Source organism: Delphinus delphis, chromosome 19, assembly GCF_949987515.2.
Source record: "Delphinus delphis chromosome 19, mDelDel1.2, whole genome shotgun sequence".
Classification (NCBI taxonomy): Eukaryota; Metazoa; Chordata; class Mammalia; order Artiodactyla; family Delphinidae; genus Delphinus; species Delphinus delphis.
Window position 1 is genome coordinate 8,524,061 of NC_082701.1, and position 25,474 is coordinate 8,549,534.

At 43.3% G+C, this 25,474-nt stretch overlaps 2 protein-coding genes across 8 annotated transcripts in view; one reads left to right on the forward strand and one right to left on the reverse strand.

The window, feature by feature from the left end:
* Positions 1 to 657, reverse strand: part of SRSF2 (serine and arginine rich splicing factor 2) — a 3,826-nt gene extending 3,169 nt beyond the window's left edge. For 5 of the 7 annotated variants that reach the window (XR_009516930.1, XR_009516932.1, XR_009516929.1 and 2 more), the window contains exon 1: positions 80 to 657. Coding sequence is in view for 3 of the 7 variants with exons in the window: in XM_059996733.1 (XP_059852716.1) it covers positions 80 to 441 (362 nt within the window). In the remaining 4 variants the exon portion in view is untranslated. The remainder of the gene's footprint in view (positions 1 to 79) is intronic. The other 2 variants (XR_009516931.1, XM_059996732.1) reach the window with 1 other exon arrangement.
* A 160-nt stretch (positions 658 to 817) lies between these two features.
* On the forward strand, positions 818 to 25,310 carry MFSD11 (major facilitator superfamily domain containing 11). Its single transcript, XM_059996726.1, has 14 exons — positions 818 to 1,307; positions 1,592 to 1,762; positions 2,270 to 2,325; positions 3,822 to 3,929; positions 4,838 to 4,917; positions 5,040 to 5,136; positions 6,187 to 6,245; positions 6,793 to 6,937; positions 10,618 to 10,658; positions 15,982 to 16,047; positions 17,540 to 17,665; positions 22,416 to 22,590; positions 23,310 to 23,445; positions 24,319 to 25,310. Exons 2-14 carry the CDS (start codon positions 1,667 to 1,669, stop codon positions 24,481 to 24,483), a joined length of 1,350 nt encoding a protein of 449 aa, XP_059852709.1. The 5' UTR covers positions 818 to 1,307; positions 1,592 to 1,666; the 3' UTR covers positions 24,484 to 25,310.
* The last annotated feature ends 164 nt before the right edge of the window (positions 25,311 to 25,474 follow it).

Sequence of the window (25,474 nt, forward strand, 5' to 3'; positions counted from 1 at the left end):
CGCCACCACGTGTCCCCGGCAGGCCTTTGTGAGTCACCCAGCCCTCCCGGAACCCCGGCCGCGACGCCCACCCGCTTACCTGCGGCTCCGACGTCCGTAGCCACCGCCCCCGTACCTGCGGGGCGGGGGTCCCCGGCGGCTATGGTGCGAGTCCGGGGGGCGGCCGTAGCGCGCCATCTGCACCCGCAACTCGCGGCCGTCCAGCACGGCCCCGTCCATGGCGTCCATGGCGTCCTCAGCGTCGCGCTTGTCGTGGAAGCGGACGAAGGCAAAGCCGCGGGACTCCTTGGTGTAGCGGTCCCGCGGGATGTACACGTCGCCGACGCGTCCGTACTTCTCGAACACGCGCCTCAGGGTGTCTGGCGAGGTGCGGTAGGTCAGGTTGTCCACCTTGAGGGAGGTCATGCCCTCCACATCGGGAGGCGGGCGGCCGTAACTCATGGCTCTGAAGAGTCGGGCCGGGGCCCGTGACTGCGCGCCGACGGACTAACGCCCCGGCGGGCTCGCGCGCTCGGCTGCGGCGGCGGTCTCGTCAGCCTAGCTCGGCTCGACGCCGCGCCTCTCCCCTGGCGGTTGGTTTCCGCGTGGAAACGTTTGGAAAGGCCTGACTAGGACAACTGATAAAGCGCTACGCACCTGGCTCCACCAGAGAAGCAACTGGGCCGGCGGCCGGCTCCAGTGCCCGTTTATATCCCTCCTCACAAAATGGCGCCCGCGCCACCCGGAAATGAAACCTCTGATTGGCTCGTCTCGCCCCGCCCCGTAACGTCCCTGCCGCGCGCCCCGCCCTTGTCCGGCGCGCCTGCGCAGAGCCCCGCGGGCGGGTCGAAAAGCGCGCAGTCACTGCCGATGGGAGGGGGAGCGGGATTTGCCGGCAGTTGGAAAGCCCGCGAAACGCTCCTTCCGGCTGCGAAGCGCGCTGTGACGGCAGGAAAGGGAGGTGCTCCCCTACTGGGCTCCGCCTTCTTTTCATGCCAATTTCTAAGCTCCACGCAGGTTTTCTGCTCGGACGTCCGCCCCGCCTCTGTCGGGGGGCGTACTCCTTCATCTTGCCCGTCTGTGTTTGCGGCCTCCTCAGACCGCGTCTCCAGGCCCCCTTCCGCAGTTCCTGTCTCCTTCGCTGCGTTCCGCTTTTTAGCAACCCCACCCTTGCCAGAGCCCACGAGGTCGGCCCCGCTCCCCCGGAGCGGGTGAGGGAGCCCTAGCGGCGCGCTTGCACGTCCCGGGTCGCCCAGGACTACATTCCCCAGCAGGCCCAGCGGCCGGCGCCGCGGCTGCGGTCAGGTGACCGGGTCGCCTGACCTGCGGTGAGTCAGGGCAGGGAGGGCGGGGCCGTGCTGGCCGCTGCCTCTGGCCCTTGGCCCTAATCCCCCTCTCGGGCCCCTTAAGTTGCAGCTACAACGTTCTTGGCGTTTCTCCGGGTGTTGGGCTCTTCCCTACTCGGATCGTGTCCTAGGAATGTCCTAACTGTACCCGTGGGGAGAACTTCACCCTAAGCCCGGGATTCCACTCCAAGACCTGGAAGTTGACACCTTGGCTGCCCCGCTCCTGGATTTGCCGCCTCCTCTCACCATCTCATTTCTTCTCCCAGGATTGCAGTGGGTTCCCCCCGAGGAGAGCTGACTGCCCTCTGCTGCTGCCGACCTTTTGGCAGAGTTAAGCCAAAATGTCCCCGGAATCTAAAAAGCTTTTCAACATCATTATTTTAGGAATTGCCTTTATGTTTATGTTCACCGCCTTTCAAACTTGTGGAAATGTAGCGGTGAGTTGGAATTTGATCTCCTTCCTTTGAAGTGCTTATCATAATGCATTCCAAAAATGATAATCAACGTTATGTCTAATAATGCGCTTAAGTCGCACCTTTTATTTTGTCACCTACGCTTCCTCGTTTTCCATGATTAGGTTTGATTTCATGTGGCAGACGTTTCTTGTTGGGGTCGTTTATTTCTCTTACTTGATTTGGGGTTTGTATGCTGACCCATTTATATTTTTTATTTATATTAAGGACTACATTAGTACTTGGAGAGTTGAGGGACTAAACCTAAGGCCTAGTTTCAGATGGTCTTCACCCTTCCCCACCCCGCCCCCACACGCCCCTCAATGGTTTGCCTTCTGTTCTGTAGTCCGTTCTCTTCTCTCGTGTTAGAATTTCAGTATTAAGTATTCGGCATCTTGAATTTTTACTCTATTCCAAGTATTTGGAGAGCGACTTTCTGGGGTGAGGGCAATTACAAAAGGTTTTCATTGATTAGTTTTATCTTCCACACAGCAAACTGTCATCAGGAGCTTAAATAGCACAGATTTTCACGGCAGTGGCTATACCAGGTATTGTACTGTATGATTGGTTTTACTTTGTATATCACAGATGTTGCTTAATTTCATCAAAATCACAGACAACGTATTGTAATTAGATTATTACTGATTTTTTTTCTTTATCTAGACTAGTTAGGAGAACATAATAGGATGAAGGTGATGAGTTTAGGTTTCATATAGAATTAGACACTGGGTTTGAAATACTGGCTTCAAAACTTAATTACTGCGATATCTTAGGAAGTTGCTTCTATGAGCCCAGTTTCCTTGCTCAGATCAATGCGTGTAAAGCGCTTGGCACAGTGGCTGGCATTTAATAAGCACTCAGGTATTGTCATAATTACATCTTCCAAATCCTAAACAGAGGATGTTTTATATGACTCTCGAAATATTTGGTCTTCCTGTTTTTGTGATTTCGTAATTATTAATATATTGTCATCAGGAGTTTTTAACTTTTTGTTAAGGTGTTTAGGGCCAATTTTACAGGTGGAGAAAATGAAATGAAAAGATCTTCATAAGTCACTAGTACGTTGTGGTTGAAGTTGGGAATGTAATACATACCTGTATGTAAACACTTACAGATTTCTTACTTTCTCTATGGTTAAATACTAGATTGCGGCCAACCCCTTACCCGCTTCCTCCCCAAATGTTCTTATTTGGTTCTGTGTTACCTAACCTAAATCTGACCTTATATATGATAATTGAGAGTAAAAGAATGCTAATGTCCATTTTTTGAAGTGATTAATAATAATACCACAATTTTTTGTAATGTTTTGTCTTCATGTATACTGTAAAGAACAAATGAAAGAACATTTGATATTTGAGAGATTCATAAAAGCCAAAGAATAATTGACTTGGTTTTATAAATAGTGGCTTATAAATGACTCTTGAAATGATTTTAGTCACACTTTGCCACAAGACATATATACTGGGGCCAGGTCTACAGTAGCTGAATAATGTTCAAGTGAGACCGTTAGGTTGAGTTAAATAAATTCTGGTTTAAGCAAGTTTTAACTATGTGATTATTTATAGCAGTGAAATTTCATGCTGTTGCCAGGAGTTGTAGGCTAAATTTGTAGGGCAGATTGGTTGACTAGGGCCTCTGGAGTCAGATTACCAGGGATGGGATTCTGGCTCCACCACTGACCAGCTATGAGGCTGGACTTTTGACACGTTACTCACCCCTCTGTGTTTCAGTTCTCTTTTCTATAAAATGAGGATAATGATACGTTTTTCATAGAGCTGTGTTAGCTGCTATTATAATTTACTGGTACATTAAAAACCATATTGTCTAAGGCAGACTGATTCAAAGAAACATTTGACAAGACTTCAGTGTTTTGTACAAGTGAAAACTTTAATATGACATTCAGTGTAAGGATATAATTATAAATCCTGACTAAAGAATATGAGTGCTTATTGCAAAACAAACTATAGACTAAGTGGGTTTGAAAAAGTGATCTTTTGACAGTCTTTCAAGAGTTGTTTTTTCCTTTTGTGTGTTGTGTGTGCAGCATGGCAATTATTTATGGAGTGTTCTCTGCTTCAAATTTGATTACGCCGTCAGTGGTTGCCATTGTAGGACCTCAGCTCTCTATGTTTGCTAGTGGTTTATTTTACAGGTGAGTAGTCCAATTTTCTTTCATTTAATGAGAACACCTTCAGCTTCTTTCAAGCACACAGTAAACTTTTAACAAGAACTTGCTGACTCGGATTGAATAGATTATAGGAAGTATTTCAGGGATTTGGTTCTCTACTTGATGCTCAGGGACACCATTGTTTTAATGTGATGGAATTTGTGTATATTTGCTTTCATTTTACCACCAATAAAAATAGCATCCAAAAACCTTTCTCTACAAGAGTTGAAAAGAACTCATGAAGTAATCTTATTTTGTATCAAGTTGACTAATGGGAATTAAAACGAAATAACTGAACTTTTCTTCTGGGCTATAGAACTGCAGTCCCACTATGTACTGAGCTGTTGGCAGAGGCCAATTGCAGACCTTTATTCAATGTCTCAGTTCACAAATTTGAAATAGTACGTTAAGAAATGGATAGGTCACATTTGTCCCCTTTTTGCCAGTACCAGAGAAGCCCTTTACAGGTTGAATTTTTTTCTTTTCTTTTTTTTTGGCTGCGTTGGGTCTTCCTTGCTGCACGCAGACTTTCTCTAGTTGTGGCGAGCAGAGGCTACTCTTCATTGTGGTGCACGGGCTTCGCATCACGGTGGCTTCTCTTGTTGCGGAGCACGGGCTCTAGGCGTGCAGGCTTCAGTAATTGCAGTGCATGGGCTCAGTAGTTGTGGCTCGCGGGCTTAGTTGCTCCGCGGCATGTGGGATCTTCCTGGACTAGGGCTTGAACCCGTGTCCCCGGCATTGGCAGGCAGATTCTTAAACACTGTGCCACCAAGGAAGTCCTACAGTCTGAATTTTAAAAGAAGAGATCCCTCAGAATTGATTCCTAGAAGGCATAATTGGCATTCTGTTTCAGGTATTGTTTGACTATAATACGTTGACCTGTTATATTTTAGCATGTACATTGCCGTTTTTATCCAGCCTTTCCCGTGGTCCTTCTACACAGCCTCTGTTTTCATTGGAATTGCAGCTGCTGGTAAGTATTTTGATGTTCATTTTCCCTATTTTCCAGGTCTTATCTAAGAATATTATTTATATGTTTAGTATGTAAAGCTAAATGATTTCATTCCCTTGATAAACTTTTGATTTGAATTTTAGTACTTTGGACAGCACAAGGAAACTGCCTGACAATAAATTCAGATGAGCACACTATTGGGAGAAACAGTGGCATTTTCTGGGCACTCCTACAATCCAGGTAATAATTCTTATGGCTCAATCTTTCCTATAATTTTTTTTGTCACACCATTTTTTAGACCCTGGTTGTGTTGAAAACTCAGATCTTCTTGTTTCATGAGTTAAGTTCCTAGGTACATGTGATGGAGATTTAAAATTTTATGGGATTACTTACAAATGCATGGACCTACCTCATTGGAATTTATGACTCGTAAATGGAAAATAATATTAACCATAATGTATTTAGCACCTGCTATACTTTAGGTACTACTGGGCTCTTGAATTTCAATAATCCTCACAACCCCCTGCAATAAGAAGGTATTAGCTCCATTCTACAGATGAGATAACAAAGGCTTAGTTAAAAGTTAACTGATCCAATCATCTGGATTCCAAAGGCCATGTCCTTCCCACCCAGCTATGCCACCTGGTAGCTGTTAACAGTTAAATTTCTAAAGTGAGACTAACTCTATAATGATACAGCATATTATATATTTCCTAAGTAAAAAGCAACAACAGTCATTCTGTCATGGAATCTGTCCTGACGATTTACCCTCATGAATCCTAAACGCCTAAAATTTTGGCCATGATAAGACTTAACAAATGCAGATGTTGTTTTAAGAGATTGTATATTCTGAAACTGGAGTGTAAGTGAATGATTTCTTCCCTAGGAAAATACTAAATAAAGTATCTCATTAGATGCAGATAACTAAATCATGGATTTTTTTTTCACCAATTCTTTAAAATATAAGATTTTAGAGGAAGGGTAAACTTGTTTCCAAGGAGTCATTTCCAGACCTTCAATAAGTCGCATGTTTCACAGTGAGTCAGGTCTTTGGAGGACAGTCTGAATCAGGCTTCTCTCATGGGGAAGGAGACAGTTCCATCTGGCTCAGTTGAGTTTTTCAGAAAGAGGGTGAAGTTGATGTTTTCAATGACTTAGGGCAGGTAGATAACTTCTTTAATCATGTAGGCCTCTCTTTCTCTTCTTTTACAGGTAATGGAAAAATTATTTCAAAACCCATAAATATGAAAATAACTTCCCAACATCCTCTCCCTCCTTTTCTTCCCCCAGCTTGTTCTTTGGAAATCTCTACATATATTTTGCTTGGCAAGGGAAAACTCACATATCAGGTTTGTCTTATTCACTGTGCCTCATTCAGTAAGTTCAGCGCAAAATAGCTGTTCCACGGAAATGCCCCATATTGCTTTGTTCACATTGTTCTAGTGAACCGTGGTACCCTCAGTCCTCTCACATTTTAGCTTTTAGTCATCTTTTCCCTTGGATTATGTTATTATACTAAGACTACAGTTTATGACTGCACTTCAGGCAGCATCTCAAAGTGCGGGAGAAGGTTATGCTCTGTGTGAGGAGACTAGTCAGTTGTCAGAAGACTTTTTAATTCAGTTGTTTTGTCTGTTCCCTTCTTTGATTAAAAGAATAAGATTAAGTTCTTGTGCTGTTTTTCTTTCGGCTTATTAGTATTTCTCTGACTGAAAGACAAAGGGGGATGTATCCTATTTTTCTCCTTGCCCTAGGTTTTTACTGATGCAGTAAAGTAAGATTTAATGACAAAGTGTGTTGATGGTTATAAACAAACATAGTACTGAACATAATGCTAACTCTGGAATTGTTTGTATGACCAGTACTATCTACTTTCGTCTTTGTTTTTCTCCCTAGAGAGTGACCGAAGAACAGTGTTTATCGCCCTGACAGTGATTAGCCTTGTGGGGACAGTTCTCTTCTTTCTCATTCGGAAACCAGATTCCGAAAATGTCCTGGGAGAAGATGAATCTTCTGATGACCAGGACCTGGATGTCAACGAGTAAGAAGTTGGAAACATTCCTTTCTATTTTAAACTATATTTTGAGTAGGTCTAGTCTAGGAATTACCAGCCTTTTATAGCCCTAACTGATAATCCAGTGCTGGGCAGAAATGAGGGACAAGTTTTAAAGCAAATAAGCAGAGAAAGAAGATAAAGGGGAGCTGCCAGGGAGGAGGAAGGGAAAGGAAGGTAGACAGAGGCGGGGAAGGTAGTGAAAAGGTTTGTGGGGGATTTAAGTCTAATCCCAGGTCACCAGCTGTGTGACCGTGGACAGTAGCAATGTTCCCCTGAGTTTCTCTAGGCCTCGGTTTCCTCATTCAATTCAGCAGACATTTCCTGTGTTTTAATGTGTGAGGATATAGGCTCATAAAGTTATATAGAAAACAGGGCTTCCCTGGTGGCGCAGTGGTTGAGGGTCCGCCTGCCGATGCAGGGGACGTGGGTTCGTGCCCCGGTCCGGGAAGATCCCACATGCCGCGGAGCGGCTGGGCCCGTGAGCCATGGCCGCTGAGCCTGCGCGTCTGGAGCCTGTGCTCCGCAACAGGAGAGGCCACAACAGTGAGAGGCCCGTGTACCGCAAAAAAAAAAAAAAAAGTTATATAGCAAACAGTCCTCAGTTACTATTTCTTGGATCCAGCCCTAAAATTTTCCCATCATGTGGTACAAGTGAGTGGCAGGGCCATCAGCAGACGTTACAGATGAGCTGTGGTTACACCCATGCTCTGGATTTTTTTTTTTTTTTTTCTTTTGCGGCATGTGGGCCTCTCAGTGTTGTGGCCTCTCCTGTTGCGGAGCACAGGCTCCGGACGCGCAGGCTCAGCGGCCATGGGTCCCAGGCCCAGCCGCTCTGTGGAATGTGGGATCTTCCCGGACCGGGGCACGATCCTGTGTCCCCTGCATCGGCAGGCGGACTCTCAACCACTGCGCCACCAGGGAAGCCCCATGCTCTGGATTTTGCAGTAACCTGTGCAGGTAGTTTTCCCCAATGTAGTCCTTACTGGGAAACAATTACACAGTCCTGTTTTTCTAAAAATTGTGAATTACCTTGAGCATATTTCTTTTCTTTTGTTTCTTTTTTTTTAACAAAACTTTTTGTTGTTGTTGTTGTTTTGTTTTGGCTGAGCTGCATGGCACACAGGATCTTAGTTCCCCGACCAGGGATGGAACCCGCGCCCCGTGCTGTGGAAGCACGGAGGCTTAACCACTGGACTGCCAGGGAAGTCCCAACAAAAGTTTATTTTTAAATGTACAATAGGCTCCCAAACAGCACTTCATTCTAGCTGTAGGTGGCAACAGATGTTATGACTGGGAAATCCAGATGGTTAAACAGGAATGGAATTAAGGACCATCATTGCCTCAGGCACAAAGAACAGCTTACTTTTGGCCATATTTCTTAATTCCACCTCTGGCCAGGGGCCCTTCTCTGAGGCCTCCTCTCTCTGTTTCTGCTTAAATGTCTTATCTTCCTCATCCATCTCCTTGTCCTGGTCCTTGGGCTGCTTCAGGGACTGCTTCTTGCCACGTTCGAGGCAAGACATGGCTCCTTCCTCCCCTTCCCCAGACCCTGCCACCGGAAGCAGGGACCTATTTCAATTATAACTAAAACTGTTTGAAACATCACAGATGATTTCTCTGCAGGTTATCATCTGGATTTGAAGAAAGGGGAATGAGAAATCTTCGCCACTCTTGTTCTGCTTTGTGAATTGATAAAATTATGAAGCTTGCCTTATAAGCATTTTACCTATTGTTAAAGATTTTGCATCGAACTTTCTGTGCTGCCTTTTTAAAGCCCAAAAAGGGCATAAAATTCTCCAGTCATAGGATCATTAAGCATTCAAAATTTGCACTGTTCAGAGCAAAAAAGGCATGTTTATATAAGTATACGAACGTTAATGTGTCTATGTACCACATACGTGTTTTTTAAGCACAAACCAATGGCTATTGGAGAAGGGGTCTGTGAAGACGAATGCCACAGATTCAACAAAAACTAAACACCCGTTCAGCCAGCAAATGTTAGGTGTTGGTACTGTGAAGACAAATACAACCTGTCCCTGTTTGCAAGGAACTTTTCTGATAGACAAGGGGTCATGTAACTCTCATAAGGTGCAATGCTGAGGGGTACCACTTAGCCTTTTTTAGCATTCTCTGTTTCTGAATTGTCTTCCAAACTTGAAACTTGTGTCTTTATTCTGTAAATAGCACCATGTGCCAGCCGTCTTCTAAAGGGGAGGGAAGGAGTAACGAACAAGACAGAGAATTCCCTGTTTTTATGTAACTTAATTGTAGAGGGGCTGGTAGACGATACCCCATGAGAAAATAGCAGAGTAAGTACTACAAGGCAGTGAGAAAGGGGGAGGTGGTGGAGAGCTGGGAGGTGAAAAGGTGTGAAGATCTACTGATGGCCATTGCAGCAGATGCCAGGGGTGGAAAGGAGTGTGGTGGGCACCAGGAATGCCAGAGGCGCCTGGGCCTCTCACAGTGCAAGTAGGAGTGCACTGTGAGAGTAGTGCAGCAGACAGAGAGTTGATTACATAAGGATACAGCAGGAGTTTGGATTTTCTTCTTGGTGTGATTAGAAGCCGTTGAGGAAATAAGTAGGATCTGATTTTAAAGGATTCCACTTTGTGGAATCCACTTTGAATGATTTGCAGCTGATAGTAGCTGAGTTGATTATATTTTAATAGTCTATAGAGTACAAATCAGTTTCTACTTATTTGGGGCCTTGAGTGTGAAATAGTATAAGCCACACCTGATCCTGTCCAAGTACTAGATGAGGGAACTGTCATTAAATGGCATTCACATAGTATTTGCTTCCAGGGAAGGCATGAGTTTTTATGGTGGGGGAAAACGTTTTCCTGTTGGTTAGAAGATACTACCATTTTTGTGTTAGTAATTTATTTAAGTCAACTAGATCTCCTTTAGGTTTTTTTTTTTGCTGTTCTTGTTATTTTCGGTTTGTTTGTTTGTAAATGATATCCTTTAAAGATCTAAGAGGAGTAGACTTGGCTGGTAGGGTAAGAAATGTAATTTCTTAAAAACTTTCTTACCCTAATCTTGTAAATAATTACACTTAAGTTACTTTATCTCAATTAATTCTCACAGGTAAGTGATAGTGTCCCTGTTTTATAAATGAGGAAATGAAAGTTAGAGAAATGAAGTCACTTGTCTAAAACCACACAACTAATAAGTGGCAAAGCAGGCCTCAGCCTCAAAGCCCACGTTTTTAACCCATAGATGACATCGCACCCAACCCCCTACCGCCAACGATGGCGATGCTTTTCAAGAGTTCTAACACTGAAGAACCACCGAGTAGTTCTTACATAGTTGGAGTGGTGGAAGATTGAGCCCTCACAAATTGTTTTTACAGTTTGGAAACAGCGTAGAGGAGATTTCTGTCCTGCCTGAAGTATCGTTTGTGAAAAAGACACGCAGGACTCCGTGCCCTAAATTTAATGTGAGGGAATCGTGCTCCACGGTGGCGCTTTAACCACATCGTTCTCTGAACCAAGGACCTGGGTCGTGATGGGACACCCTGGAGCAGGGAGCGTTGAGGCCACTGAAAGTGTTTGCCAGACCACGTAGAGGACAGCGCTTTTACAGATTTAAGTGAAAATGTGATAGTATTCTTGTTCTCTTTCTCCATTTTCAGGGGAAAAACTTTTCTCTTTTTATCTTTTCAGGTCTGCCCAGAACAATATGACAAAGGCAGTAGATGCATTTAGTAGTATTTTCTGTGTCTGAAATGCAGGAACTGTTCAGGAACAACTTCAGCATTTGCCTTTCCCCCTTTCCCTGGTAACTTTGGATTGATGATACCCCAGTACTTTCATGCTTCCAGGTATGCCGCTCTGAAATATGCTAGTCTTCTCAGTAAGTATCTCTGTAACGTGGGGGATGTGAGGGATGGAGGGTAATTCCGTGCCCTACCTGAGCACGTGTGTGAGGGGGGCCTGAGGTTAGGAGTTTACCCGAGGAAGTGAGGACACAGACCATTTCTTCGTGCATCGCTTGTCACTCCTCAGAGCCACGCAGGAGCTTGGGTGACCCAGTAGCGTGTAAGGCCAATCACGCTCATCTGTTGAGGGTTCTTCCTGACTAAACCTCTCGATGTGCTTTATGTTGTTTTGTTCTCACGACAGTTCTGTGAGTATCATATAACACACACGTATTATTATCTCCATTTTATAGAAGAGAAAACTGAGGCTTAGAGAAATCGTTTACCCAGGGTCAAACAGGGCATTCCTTTCTTGTTATCAGAGGCTTAGAAAGCCACGTTGGCTTCTTTGGTGAACATGGAGTCAGGCAGAGGGAGGCTGATGGCCTTCAGGCTTATGGGATGGTTCGTCCAGCCTCCCTGCTCTATTACTGAACCCCTCTCTGGATGTCTCTTGATATTAACCAGTTTCAGGATGTCCTTCCTAGGCAGTTGTACAAACTTTGCCTCAACTCCTCTGTAAAATGAGACACTAACACAGTTAGGGCCTCACGCCTTTTATCACAGAGCTGGTTGGTTACTTGGTGTAGGGTTCAGTAGTAATAAGAAACTGGGCTGTCAGGTTTGAATGGAGAGAAAGAAGGCAGCGGCCAAAAAGGACAAGACATATGAGGTGCTATAGGGCAAGAACATTTAAATTTACGTGACGATTCCTGGCAGCTAGGGAGCAGTGTGACGTTATGAGGTGGCAAGGAAGCCGAAGGCAAAGAGAGAAAGGAAAAGGAATGTCCAAGCTTTTCTGTCTGTGAGCCTGTGGTTCATTTATTATTTAATCGTGACTTTCCTTCAGTTGGTGCCGTGGTAGGTATTGTACAGAAAGGGTTCTCGCTTATCTAGAAGGCGCTTCATTCCTCAGTTGAATGTATATGTGTAATGCGATTCTAGAAAATTGCAATAAAATTTTCTTAAATCTATTTTTTGGTCCTGATGAAAGGTTCCTAAAGTTCACCTGGAAGAATAAACGTCTGTCAATAGCCAATATAATTTTTAAAAAGAACTTTCCCTAATAAATATCAAAACCTGTTATGCATCCATTTGAAAACATTGGAATACAAAGAGCAGTGGAACTGAAGTCTAGACCCACAATGGAATTCGGAATACGGTAAAGTAGTCTTAGAAAAGCAAGGCCAGACAGTTGACTGCATGGGAAAAAATGGAGTCTTACACTAACATTCCAGGTAGATTAAATGTAAAAATGAAGCCATAGGGCTTCCCTGGTGGCGCAGTGGTTGAGAGTCCGCCTGCCGATGCAGGGGACACGGGTTCGTGCCCGGTCCGGGAAGATCCCACATGCCGCGGAGCGGCTGGGCCCGTAAGCCATGGCTGCTGAGCCTGCGCGTCTGGAGCCTGTGCTCCGCGGCGGGAGAGGCCACAACAGTGAGAGGCCCGCGTACCGCAAAAAAAAAAAAAATGAAGCCATAATAGTAACCGTAAGAAATTAATTTGGTAGAGGAAAGCCCTTCACGCAGGTCTGTCAAACAGGGAAAAGAATGCTCTTTGGGGGACTTACCTGGTGGTGCAGTGGTTAAGAATGCGCCTGTGAATGCAGGGGACACAGGTTCGAGCCCTGGTCCGGGAAGATCCCACATGCCACGGGAGCAACTAAGCCCATGCACCACAACTACTGAGCCTGTGCTCTAGAGCCCGTGAGCCACAACTATTGAAGCTTGCACGCCTTGAGCCCGTGCTCTGCAACAAGAGAAGCCACCGCAATGAGAAGCCTGCGCACCACAACGAAGAGTAGACCTCGCTCGCCGCAACTAGAGAAAGCCCGCGCACAGCAACGAAGACCCAATGCAGCCGAAGAGAAATAAATTAATAAATAAATAAAATTTAAAAATAATATTAAATTAAAAAAAAATGCTCTTTGGTTACCTAAAATATAAAATTTCAGTCTCTCAAAATCTAATGAGTTAAAATGGCAGGGAAAATATTTACAGTATATGATAGTTATGAACCAATAAGAAAAGCATAAACACCCCAGTAGAAAATATTTATTTTATAAACAAAGGAGAATTATTATAAGCTAAGTATAAGAAATGCAAATTAAGTTTTCTATCAAATTTCAAAAGATAAAAAATAATTCTCAGTATATGGGGCATAGGTACATGCGTAAGACCACAACGCTAAAAATATACACTTGTATTACTTTCTGTGATTTGTCAGTAAGTATCAAAAGCCTTAAAAATGTTTATACTTTTACCCCAGCAATTCCACTAATAGGATTATCCTCAGGAAATAATTAAGAATTTTGGCCAAGATTTAACTACTGTTTATATTAGTGAGAAATGGAAATAATTTAAATATTCAGCTACAAGCCATCTATCCAACAGATTACTGTAGCCATTAAAATGATCACTACGAATATTAGAAAATGTTTGTTATGTGAAAATAAATTATGAAATAGTATAAATAGTGGAATTTCTTTTTAATAAAAAAAGCATAGAGAGTCTGGGAAGAGACCCATTAAGGTGTTAGATTATTTTCCTTAATAGAATAACTTCATTGAGATGTGGTTCATAGTAGTATACAGTTCACCCATTGAAAGTGTATAAATCAGTGGTGTTTAGTATATTCACAGAGTTGTGCAACTGTCACCACAATCAATAACCTATTCAGGGAGTTCCCTGGTGGTCTAGTGGTTAGGATTTGGTGCTTTCACTGCCATGGCCCAGGTTCAGCCCCTGTGCGTGTGGCCAAAATTAAGTTAAAAAAAAAAAATTATTTTGGCCACGCCATGCTGCTCATGGGATCTTAGTTCCCCGACTCTGGGTTGATTTTTCATTTTCTTGATGGTATCTCTTGAATCACAGAAGTTTAAATTTTTGATGAAGTCTGATTTAGCTATTTTATCTTTTGTTGTGTGTGCTTTTGGTGTCCTAGAAGGCTTTGCCTAACTCCAGGTCACAAAGATTTACTCCTGTATTTTTTTCTAAGACTTTTATAGTTTTAGCTTTTACATTTTGGTCTGTGATCCATTTTGAGTTAATTTTTTGTTTGTTTGTTTGTTTTGTTTGTTTTTGCGGTACGCGGGCCTCTCAGTGTTGTGGCCTCTCCCGTTGCGGAGCACAGGCTGCGGACACGCAGGCTCAGCGGCCATGGCTCACGGGCCCAGCCGCTCTGCGGCATGTGGGATCTTCCCAGACCGGGGCGCGAACCCGTGTCCCCTGCATCGGCAGGCGGCCTCTCAACCACTGCGCCACCAGGGAAGCCCCATTTTGAGTTAATTTTTATGGATGTTGGGATGTAGGAGTCCAGCTTCATTCTTTTGCACGTGGAGATCAGTTGTCCTAGCACCATTTGCTGGAAAGGCTATTCTTTCTCCCATTGAATTGTGTTGGCACCCTTGTTGAAAATCAATTCACTGTGAATGTAAGAGTTTATTTCTAGATATATGTCTGTCCTTATGCCAGTACAATGCTGTGTTGATTATTGTAAATTCTGAAATTGGAAAGCATGAATTTTCAGCTTTGTTCTTTTTCAGGATTGTTTTGGCTATTATTGGTCCCTTGAATTTGCATATGAATTTTAGGATCAGTTTGTTGGTTTCTGCAAATAGATTATATTGGTTTTTTTTTTTTTTTTTGATAAACAATTTTTCAGAGAAGTTTTAGGTTCACAGCAAAATTGAGAAGAAGATACAGAGATTTCCCATATATGCCCTGCCCTCACCCGCACATAACCTTCCCCATTATCATTGTCCCTCACCATAGTGGTACATTTATTACAATCAGTGGACCTACAGTGACACATCATTATCACCTAGAGGCCATAGATTACATACATTAGGGTTCACTCTTGGTGGTGTACATTTTATGGGTTTGGACAAATGTATAATGATGTGAATTCACCATTATAGCATCATACTAGATTATGTTTTAAAATTTCTTTTCGCTACCTAAATCTTCTGATTAGTCAAAAGCAGATATGCTTTGCTAATGTAATGTTTTTAATTAAAAATATTGTTTTAAACTTTGTTGATCATGTATTTTTTTTCTGGAAGTATGTGAAAATGATTGGTGAATATATTGCGTTTAGTTTCACTTTATTTTCGTGAAATTGAAGAAGAAAAAAAAACTATCTTCTTTTGTATATGGAGAAATTCAGGACAGAGTGTGATTTATGTGCGTTTCCTGGTCATCCGTTGAATAGGAACTAAAATCTGGATCCTCAGGCCAAGGATGAGCTGTAGGGGCCACACCACCGCCTCCAGGGCTAACTGAGGCCTGAGCGCTCCTGCTGCAGAGCTGGCCGCACCAAATAATGTCTCTGTGAGACTGGAGAGCTTTCATTTATTTCCAGGCTGGTTCTGATTTGGGGTGGATTTTGGTTTTGTTTTCCCCTGCCACCTTTTTAAAAAATCTGGATCTGCTATTAGTAGGATCCTAGATAAGTGGCCTTAAATTATGAAATGTGAGCAGGTTCAAGAAAGTTAAAATGTGCAGTTTTTAGAAATGCATTTTCCATTGCAGATTTCAACTAAGTTGAACAACATAAAAATAAACATTAAGGGGATCAGAAACAAATAGGCAGAACTGAAGTTTCAGTCCTCAGATCCAGAGAGAGAATCTCAGGAGGCAGCATCCCAGCTTCTGGTGGTCAAAGAGCTCCGCTGCTGATTCTGACCTAGAGTCCAGTGTTAAAGCTGCCCTGTGACAGTTCCTTAGGGAAGTCAGCACTTTGCCAACTGCTGGCTCTCTTAATAGCCTAGCCTTTAATCAAGTCTGTTGGAATATTCTGTTGTTCTGTTTGGTTCTATTTCTTTTCTCTGTTTCATGTTTTGTTTGTTTTCATGAGAGCTGGAGAATGTGTTAGAGAAAGCACAACTCTAGACTATATTTACACAGTTGAAATCAACATTTTTTTTATAGGGCAGATTTAGTTCATACCTTAACCATTTGAATCTGAATCATTAACCTCTGTCCCAATGTATTTGTTTATTGGCATTATTGACAAGAGGTGTTTTGGTTGAATGAATGTTTTATAAGTTTTGTTTGATTGATTAAAATGTAGTTAAGTACTCCTAATTTTTTTTTTCCCTTTTTTATAGAAAAGTCTCTTAAGTTATGTGTCACCAAGGAGATGCTCCTTCTTAGCATTACAACTGCTTATACAGGTAATGGGATTAATTATGGTTTTGGTTTTCTGTGGCTGCATAATTACAGTAAGGGTTGAAAACAGCAACTGTGTTACTTTCTCACAATTCTGTGCATTGACTGGTCTCGGCTAAATGGTTTTTCTGATGGTCTCGGGGTCTCTTGTGGCTGCTGTTAAAGGGTGGCTGAGGCTAAAACTTCCAAGGAAGTTTCATTTGCATGTCTGAACGGGTCTGATGCTAGCTGGGTCTCAGATTTCTCCTTGTGTCTCAGCCAGCTATGTGACCCCCTCCCACACTGGTGAAAGCAAATCATAGGGCCAGCCCAAATTCAGTGTGGGATGATTCTACACAAGAGTTTGAAAACTGGGAGGCCTGGTTCATCCTAACCAGTGATTTTAGGGCAAAATAGAACACTACAGAAAATAATCATGAGTAAATCTGTGTAACTTGGCGTGAATTAAGATAATTTTTAATGAAATGGAATGAGTTCTGTGGCTTACAGTGATAATGTGATGTGATAATAGGTGGAATACTCTTAGGTCTTAAGGAAATCAGTTTCCTTGTAAAAATTGCTCTAATGTGTCAATTATTACTTTTGCCGTTACAGTTGACCCTTGAACAGTGAAGGGATGGATTAGGGGTGCTGACCTCCCCCGCAGTTAAAATCTTCATATAACTTTAGTCCGCCCTTTGTGTCCGTGCTTCCTTATCTGCTGATTGAACTAGCTGTGGATCCTGTAGTCTATATGGACCCACACGGTTCAAACCCGTGTTGTCCAAGGTTCAACTGTATGTGCCTCATCGGTATAAACGTCTTATTTTTAGGTCAAACGGAATACATATTAAACATCCTCAGAATTCAGTTAAGGTTTTGTAGCGTTAAGGAATCAGGTTTTCTACTCATTTGCTCTAATTTTCTACCCGAATTTTTGGAATTTCTTTTCCTAGGACAGTGTGTTTAATTAAAACTTTTGACTTTAAGCAAAAGTGGATAGTAGGTATTGGTCTTACAAATGTATATCCCTGTTCCCTTGGGAAGCTATTAATAAGGATAATGAGCACTTTAGTTTCACTGTTACAAGTTTATGTTAATTATGTTCTCTGTTCATCCCCTGTCTGCGCACAGAGTGACCATTTTTAACATAAGGGTGTCTTCGCTTATTTGAGTTGTATGCTTTTATCTGAAATGTGTGACAACTGCCGTCTTGTGGCTAGTTCCATGTCATCAGTTAGGTCACGTAAAATTATGCTGTGCTTGGGGAGTAGCATTTCAGCCTGTGTGCATTTTGTTTTATGCGTGTATAGCTCAAATACTACTAGTCACGAAGAAAAACCAGGAAAGGGAGACTGTGCATTTTTTTCAATACTAAATCCAGCGCTTCCCAATCCATGGTTGGTTGCATCTGAGGCTGCAGAGTCTTGGATATGGAGGGCTGACTATGGGACTTGAGTATCTATGGAGTTTTATACCTAGGGACAACTGTAATTTAAATCTCATTTTTTTCTGAAGGTCTGGAATTGACTTTCTTCTCTGGTGTATATGGAACCTGTATCGGCGCTATAAATAAATTTGGAACAGAAGAGAAAAGCCTCATTGGACTTTCTGGCATTTTCATTGGCATTGGAGAAATTTTAGGTTGGTTTAAGAAAAAAAGTTTTTGCACTAAATCAGTTTGTTACAGAAATTTTAAATGTACTTCACCTCTCTATCCTTGAATTTCTGTTTCCTTGCTTTTATACAAATGGGTATGTCTTTGTTTTTTTTTGTTGTTATCACTGTTCTAAAACTAAATTACAAAACATTTGCCAAATAATTCAAGACAAAACCATAAGTAAGAAAACATGGTCTCTCCCAGCTTTTCCTCTTAAAATACTTAGGAAAGGTGTATTAGAATTCCTGAATTTTTTTAAATTTATTTTTTATTTTTTAGTGTGTTAGTTTCTGCTTTATAGCAGAGTGAATCAGCTATACATATATCCCCATATCTCCTCCCTCTTGTGTCTCTCCCACCCTCCCTATCCCACCCCTCTAGGTGGTCACAAAGCACTGAGCTGATCTCCCTGTGCTATGCGGCTGCTTCCCACTAGCTATCTGTTTTACATTTGGTAGTGTATATATGTCCATGCCACTCTCTCACTTTGTCCCAGCTTACCCTTCCCACTCCCCATGTCCTCAAGTCCATTCTCTACATCTGCATCTTTAGAATTCCTGAATTTCTTATTCTCTGAATCTCTGACACCAGTTGGATGTGCGACAATACAGTTCAATTCTGACACTCCTAGAGTTAGCATCGGACTCCACAGGTTCAAGGGTGTAGTCCTGCAAGACCAGCCTCACTTGAGACATCAGTCATTAAGTCCTGGGTCCCAGGCTATCTTCCCTTCTGTCCAGCTTGGCTACACATTCAAGGGTTCCCACCACACCCCTGGAAAATGCTATACTTACTGTTAAAGTTTATTATAAAGGATGCAAACGAACAGCCGGATGAAGAGGTACATAGGGCAAAGTCCAGAAGGGCCCCTAGTGTAGGAAGCTCTGTCCCGATGGAGGCTGGGTGTGGTACCCTCCCGTCATGTGGATGCAGTCATCACCAGGAAGCTTTCCCAAACCCGTTTTGTAGGGATTTAGGGAGATCTCATTATGTCACATGGTTGATTAAATCATCCACCATTGGTGATTAGACTCAGCTTCTACCCCCTCTCCCCTCCCCTGAGATTGGGGGGTGGGGCTGAAAGTTCCAACCCTCTAATCAAGGCTGGGTCCTTCTGACAACCAGCCCCCCCATCCTGACTATCTAGGGCCACCTCCATACCCCCTCAAGGATCACCTCATCATCATAAACTCTGGTGTCATTGGAAGGGATTAGTTAAGATAACTAGAGACATTCCTTTCACTGAGAAATTCCTAGGGTTTTAAGAGCTCCATGCTGGAAAGTGGAGAGGAGGAGAGGACAAGGCAAAGACCAAATCTCTTTTTATTATACCACCAGGTATTCCTTATTCAGCAATGATCCGTTCAGTACTTGCAGTATATTGGGTGTTGTGTCACATATGAGGAACTTACCAATTCAGCACGTATTTGTTGGGAATCCATTGTATGAACAAAACATGGAGCTTATATTCTTGGGGAAGAACACAGACAATAAAAAACATTGGAAACTTAGAATGTCAGACAGTGATAAGCACTATGGAGAAAGCAGACTTGGGTGTATTTTTGTTCCCTAATTCAGCAGTCCCCAACCTTTTTGGCACCAAGAACAGTTTCATGGAAGACAGTTTTTCCATGGATGGGGGCGGGGGGCATGGTTTCGGGATAACTCAAGCACATTACATTTACTGTGCACTTTATTTCCATTATTATTACATTGTAATATATAATGAAATAATTATACAACTCACCATAATGCAGAATCAATGGGAGCCCTGAGCTTGTTTTCCTGCAACTCGATGGTCCCGTTGGGGGTGATGGGAGACAGTGGCACCTGACATGTGTTGCTTATGTCCAGTCTACTCCATAAGATGCAGCTTAATTGTCACGTGGCACTCACTGATAGGGTTTTTTTTTTTTTAGCAATTGATATTGTCATATTTTTGGAGTTTAGCAATCCTAATAGGTGTGCTGTGGTATGATTTTAATTTGTAATTCCCTAATAGTATATGATATTTTTGTATGATTTTTACTATCTGTATATCTTTTTTGGCCAGGTGTCTTGTTCGAATCCTAACTCATTATTTATTTATTTATGTATTTTTGGCTGTGTTGGGTCTTCGTTTCTGTGCATGGGCTTTCTCTAGTTGCGGCGAGTGGGGGCCACTCTTCATCGCGGTGCGCGGGCCTCTCACTGTCGCGGCCTCTGTTGTTGCGGAGCACAAGCTCCAGACGTGCAGGCTCAGTAGTTGTGGCTCACGGGCCTACTTGCTCCGCGGCATGTGGGATCTTCCCAGACCAGGGCTCGAACCCGTGTCCCCTGCATTGGTAGGTGGATTCTTAACCACTGTGCCACCAGGGAAGCCCCACTGATAGGGTTTTGATATGAGTCTTCAAGCAACTGGTTTATTATGGTCTCTGTGCAGACAAACCTCTCTGCTAATGATAACCTGTATTTGCAGCCACTCCCCAGCGCTAGCATCACCGCCTCAGCTCCCCCTCAGATCATCAGGCATTAGATTCTCAAAAGGAGCATGCGACCCAGATCCCTCGAATGCACAGTTCACAGTAGGGCTCATGCTCCTATGAGAATCTAATGCTGCTGCTGACCTGACAAGAGGCGGAGCTCAGGCAGTAATGCGAGCTATGGGGAGCGGCTGTAAATACGGAAGAAGCGGCTGGCCTGCTGCTCCCCTCCTGCTGTGGGGCCCGGTTCCTAGCAGGGCACCGGTACCCCTCCCCTAATTTATTGCCAACACCTGGCACGTGTGTGTGTGTGTGTGTGTGTGTGTGTGTGTGTGTAAACATGTTAATACAGTTACAGAACTTGTTTTAATGTCTTTGCTCATTCTAACATCTGCAACAGCTCTGGGGTAGTGTTGTTTTATCCTTTACAACTTTATCGAGACATAATTCACAGGACGTGTAGTTCACCCGTTTAAAGTATACAGATGAGTGTTTTTTAGTATATTTACAGGGTTGTACCGCCATCACTGCAATCTAATTATAGAACATTGTCATCACCCTTCTCCAGGAAACTGCTAATCTACTTTCTCTATAGATTTGTTTATTCTGGACATCTTGTGTAAATGGAATCATACAATATATATAATCTCTTGTGTCTGGCTTCTTTCACTTAGCACAATGTTTTCAAGATTTTCCCATGGTGTAGCATGTATCAGTACTTCATTTCTTTTTCTTTATTTATTTTTTACTTCATTCCTTTTTATTATCAAATAATATTTAGTTGTATGGATCTACTACATTTTATTTATCCATTTATCATGTCACAGACATCTGGGTTGTTTTTGCTTTTTTTTTTTTTTTTTTGCGGTACGCAGGCCTCTCACTGTTGTGGCCTCTCCCGTTGCGGAGCACAGGCTCCGGACGCGCAGGCTCAGCAGCCATGGCTCACAGGCCCAGTCGCTCCGCGGCATGTGGGATCTTCCCGGACCGGGGCACGAACCCGCGTCCCCTGCATCGGCAGGCAGACTCTCAACCACTGCGCCACCAGGGAAGCCCTGTTTTCGCTTTTTGGCCATTATGAATAACGCTGCTGTGAACATTGGTGTATACTTTTTGTGTGAGCTTACGTTTTCATTTCTCTTGCATGTAAACCCAGCACTAGAATTGCTGGGCCATGTGCTAACTCTGTGTTTGACTGATTTGTCTGCTTACGATGGGTCCTGTCTTCCTGTCTCTTTGCATGCCTGGTAGTGTTGTGGATACGAGCCATTGTGAACTGTACCTTGTTGGGTGCAGGATGTTCTTTATATCCTGTTAACGTTCTTGAGCTTTGTTCTTGGATGTGGTTCATTTACTTGGAAACAGTGTGATTTTTTTTAGGTCTTGCTTTTAAAATTTGTTGGACGGGATCAGAGCACTGCTCAGACTAGGGCTAATTATCCCTCACCCCTGATGGAAGACGCTTCTGTGTACACCCAGTGCCCGTGAATAATAAGATTTCCAGTCTGGCTGGTGGGGCCAGGCACTCTTCCCTGCCCAGGGCAGGGCACTAACACCTCTAATCCTCTTGGAAGTTTCTTTCCAGGCCTCTGCTCATTTACTCACATCCTGTGCTGATCAGCTGTCCTTTCTTATACTCTGTCTTGGGGACTCAGGCACCTTATCTCCCCAGACTCTCAGCTCTGTCTCCTCAACTCAGAGAGGCTGCGGGCCTCCACCTGCCTTCCCTCCTCTCCTCCCTCTCCCTCCCTGCAGCCCACAGCCTCTCAGTCAGCTGGGGCAGGTGTGGGCCTCACCTCATTTGTTTCCTGACTCTCAAAGATCACTGCCCTTTGTCGCGTCTTCAAAACCATTGTGTCATATTTCTGGTACTTTTTTTGGCATGTGGGGGAGTGGGTCACCTGTGTGCATTTTGTGATCTGTTTTGTCTTGTTTATTTTTAGTCCATTTGCGCAGCCGTGGCATTTTTCTACAGTAACTACCTTCTTCTTCATTGGCAACTCCTGGTCATGGTGATGTTTGGGTTTTTTGGAACTGTTTCCTTCCTCACTGTGGAGTGGGAAGCTGCTGCCATTGTAGCCCGGGGCTCTGTTAATAACTCTGTTTCAACAGTTATTTCTTACTTTCTATATTTGTGCCTTCTTTCTTTCTCTCTTTTTTGATTAAATTAGCTATTGTTTTGTCCGTTTAATTTATTTTTTCAAAGAACTAAGATTTTGATATAGTAACTTGGCCTTGGGTTTTTCTGTTCTCTACTTCATTCATTTTATAGGTGGAAGCCTCTTTGGCCTGCTGAGCAAGAATAATCGTTTTGGTAGGAATCCAGTTGTGCTGTTGGGCATCCTGGTGCATTTTATAGCTTTTTATTTAATATTTCTCAACATGCCGGGGGATGCCCCTATTGCTCCTGTTGAAGGAACTGATAGCAGTGCTTACATCAAACCCAGGTACAGTGACTCTCCTTTTTCTAGTAATTTAAGGAAGAGTGGGAGGTAGAGGATGGCTAGGAATTTAGAATGGAGCAGTTAATCCTTTTCTGCAAGTCTGTTATCTTTAAAAGGTCATCTGTCAAGTGTTAATGAAGCCAGAATGAGTTTAAATAGGAATCCATAGAGAATCCCAAGGTATTTTTCTAATTGCTGGTTTTAACCTTTCTCCCCACTAAATCTTTTTCTTGACCTGTGAAGGAGCACATAAGTATCTGATTTGAACTTTATATCTCTGCCTTTCAACCAGTGAAATGTCTAGAAATTTGGGCCCCGAGGAAGAGCAATGAGGAGCGAGGGGTGATCTGCCAGCTGAGCTGGCCACCCTGTTCTCTCACAGTGTCCACAGGAGCTTTGAGGGTGTCATTTTTTTGCACTCAACTCTCAGAGTCATTGTAGATGTGAGTGTTTATGTCTAGATCCACAGTCCAAGAGCAGCTCTGCCCCAAACACAGTGTTTGCTTCCCCAATAGTTAGTAGACCAGAGTTTGCTAGACTGCGAAGGTGAGTGCGTTTGAGCATAAATTCTGACTTTGTAAATTCCAGTATTTATTCATACTTGTTTCATAGTGTTTAAAACTTGAAAGTAAAATGCTTTTGTGGGTGAGTTGTTTCTACATTTTAATCAACTCTAACAAATATTGTTAATGCTCTCTCTAAATTAATTTTGTTTTATTCAGCAAAGAAGTTGCCATCTTCTGCAGCTTCCTGTTGGGGCTTGGAGACAGCTGCTTCAACACCCAGCTGCTTAGTATTCTAGGTTTTCTCTATTCTGAAGACAGTGCACCGGCTTTTGCAGTCTTTAAATTTGTGCAGGTAACCTCTTCTTCAGATTGTGTTTAAAGCAGGGTCTATTTTTTTTTTAGCAAACTTTGTTTTCTTAATATTTCTTAAATGAAAGTCAAGGACAACCTTTAAAAGGATTTATGGGACTTCCCTGGAGGTCCAGTGGTTAAGACTCTGCACTTCCACTGCAGGGGGCGCAGGTTTGATCCCTGGTCAAGGAACTAAGGTCCCACATGCTGCATGGCGCGGCCAAAAATAAAAAATAAAATAAATAATAGGGCTTCCCTGGTGGCGCAGTGGTTGAGAGTCCGCCTGCCGATGCAGGGGACGCGGGTTTGTGCCCCGGTCCGGGAGGATCCCACATGCCGCGGAGCGGCTGGGCCCATGAGCCATGGCCGCTGAGCCTGCGCGTCCGGAGCCTGTGCTCCGCAACGGGAGAGGCCACAATAGTGAGAGGCCCGCGTACCGCAAAAAAAAAAAAAAAAGCATTTGTGATTAGAGTTAGGAAGCAATGAGTAGTGTGATCTTTTTTGCCGCATCACTTGTATAAGAGATTTTATGTTCTGGTCTCTCTGTGGCTCAGACTTCCTTAGATACCAGAACTCATAGTACACACATGTAACAGGAGTGTTTCACACTGTTCATGCACATTATTTTATAACTCCTGTTTTTTACAAAATACCATTTTAAACAGTAGCTTACTTGATTGTTCCCAGCTCTCAGCAGGAGTTTGTGGTGCATGTTTGTGAGCTAGTGACCAAGGAAGTGCCGTGTAGATGCAGAAAGAGCAGGGAGCCGTGCAAGGCACAGGAAGCCTTGGGTCAGAGAGCGGTGGGGCTCTTTGTGGAGCGGCTGGGTCACCTGTGTGCATTTTGTGATCTGTTTTGTCTTGTTTATTTTTAGTCCATTTGCGCAGCCGTGGCATTTTTCTACAGTAACTACCTTCTCCTTCATTGGCAACTCCTGGTCATGGTGATGTTTGGGTTTTTTGGAACTGTTTCCTTCTTCACTGTGGAGTGGGAAGCTGCTGCCATTGTAGCCCGGGGCTCTGACTACCGAAGTATTTGATGAAGGGTGCGCACGAGAGGAGGCTGCCTCTTCAGACAGCTCGGCTGGGCGGTAGGGCTCGGTGGAGGAGGCCCGCTCTCATCTTCACAGTACATTGGAGGATGTTTAGGATGGAAAATCAGAGATTTAAGACTGCTAAATCTGCCAGAGTTGGTATTCAAGTTTACAGATGTTAGTTGTTTAAAACTAGTGGAATAAGGGAGACTTGTACTGTCGATTATGATTGTTCAAAGATGTTGTTTTTTCAGTTCATCTGTCTCGCGTTCCTTTTGATCATGTTATAAACGTGTAGGTGTTTTCTTCTCCCCCTGTTCTCTTTGAACGATCGTGCTTTGATTGAAACTACTAGGCCATACGTCATATAAAGACTCCTGCTGGGTATGGCGTATGTGTTACTATGTAATAAAAGGGAGCATATGCCACCCCACACGTGTCTGGGAATGACATTTAAATAAATCATGTGATGCTGAAATGGAATCTTTGAAAAGATTTGCACATTCTTTCTCTTTAAATGTTTTTGTTTGATAAAGTTTTCTTACCTTGTAGTTCATAGCAAGGGGGGGCGCTAATCAAGTATTATGAAATGGGGTAAAAATTGTCTTAAGTTTTAAAAACAGGAATCTAACATTTGTAGATGAACAAAAACACATTTACTGGGGGAGGATTTTGCTAGTAATTTTCCTGGAGGATGCAACGCATTAAAAAAAAAAACCCCAAAACATGTAATGAGGTCTAAGCTATGGTGGCAGGCTGCCGTCACTTACATATCTTTTTACAGCAGACACCATTCCATAAGTGTGTCTGGGAATGGAATGTAACTATCTGGGGAGATGTTTAAATGGAAATGTTAACTTTTTTTTTTTTTTGCTGTATACGGGCCTCTCACTGCCATGGCCTCTCCTGTTGCGGAGCACAGGCCCCGGACGCGCAGGCTCAGCGGCCATGGCTCACGGGCCCAGCTGCTCTGCGGCATGTGGGATCTTCCCGGACC

Excerpts from the sequence above, each read along its gene's own strand:
- MFSD11 (XM_059996726.1), top strand. The coding sequence starts at position 1,667 with ATGTCCCCGGAATCTAAAAAGCTTTTCAACATCATTATTTTAGGAATT. Across the intron at positions 1,763-2,269 it reads AAACTTGTGGAAATGTAGCG|CAAACTGTCATCAGGAGCTT; the intron begins GTGAGTTGGAAT and ends TCTTCCACACAG. Across the intron at positions 6,938-10,617 it reads CAGGACCTGGATGTCAACGA|GTCTGCCCAGAACAATATGA; the intron begins GTAAGAAGTTGG and ends TTATCTTTTCAG.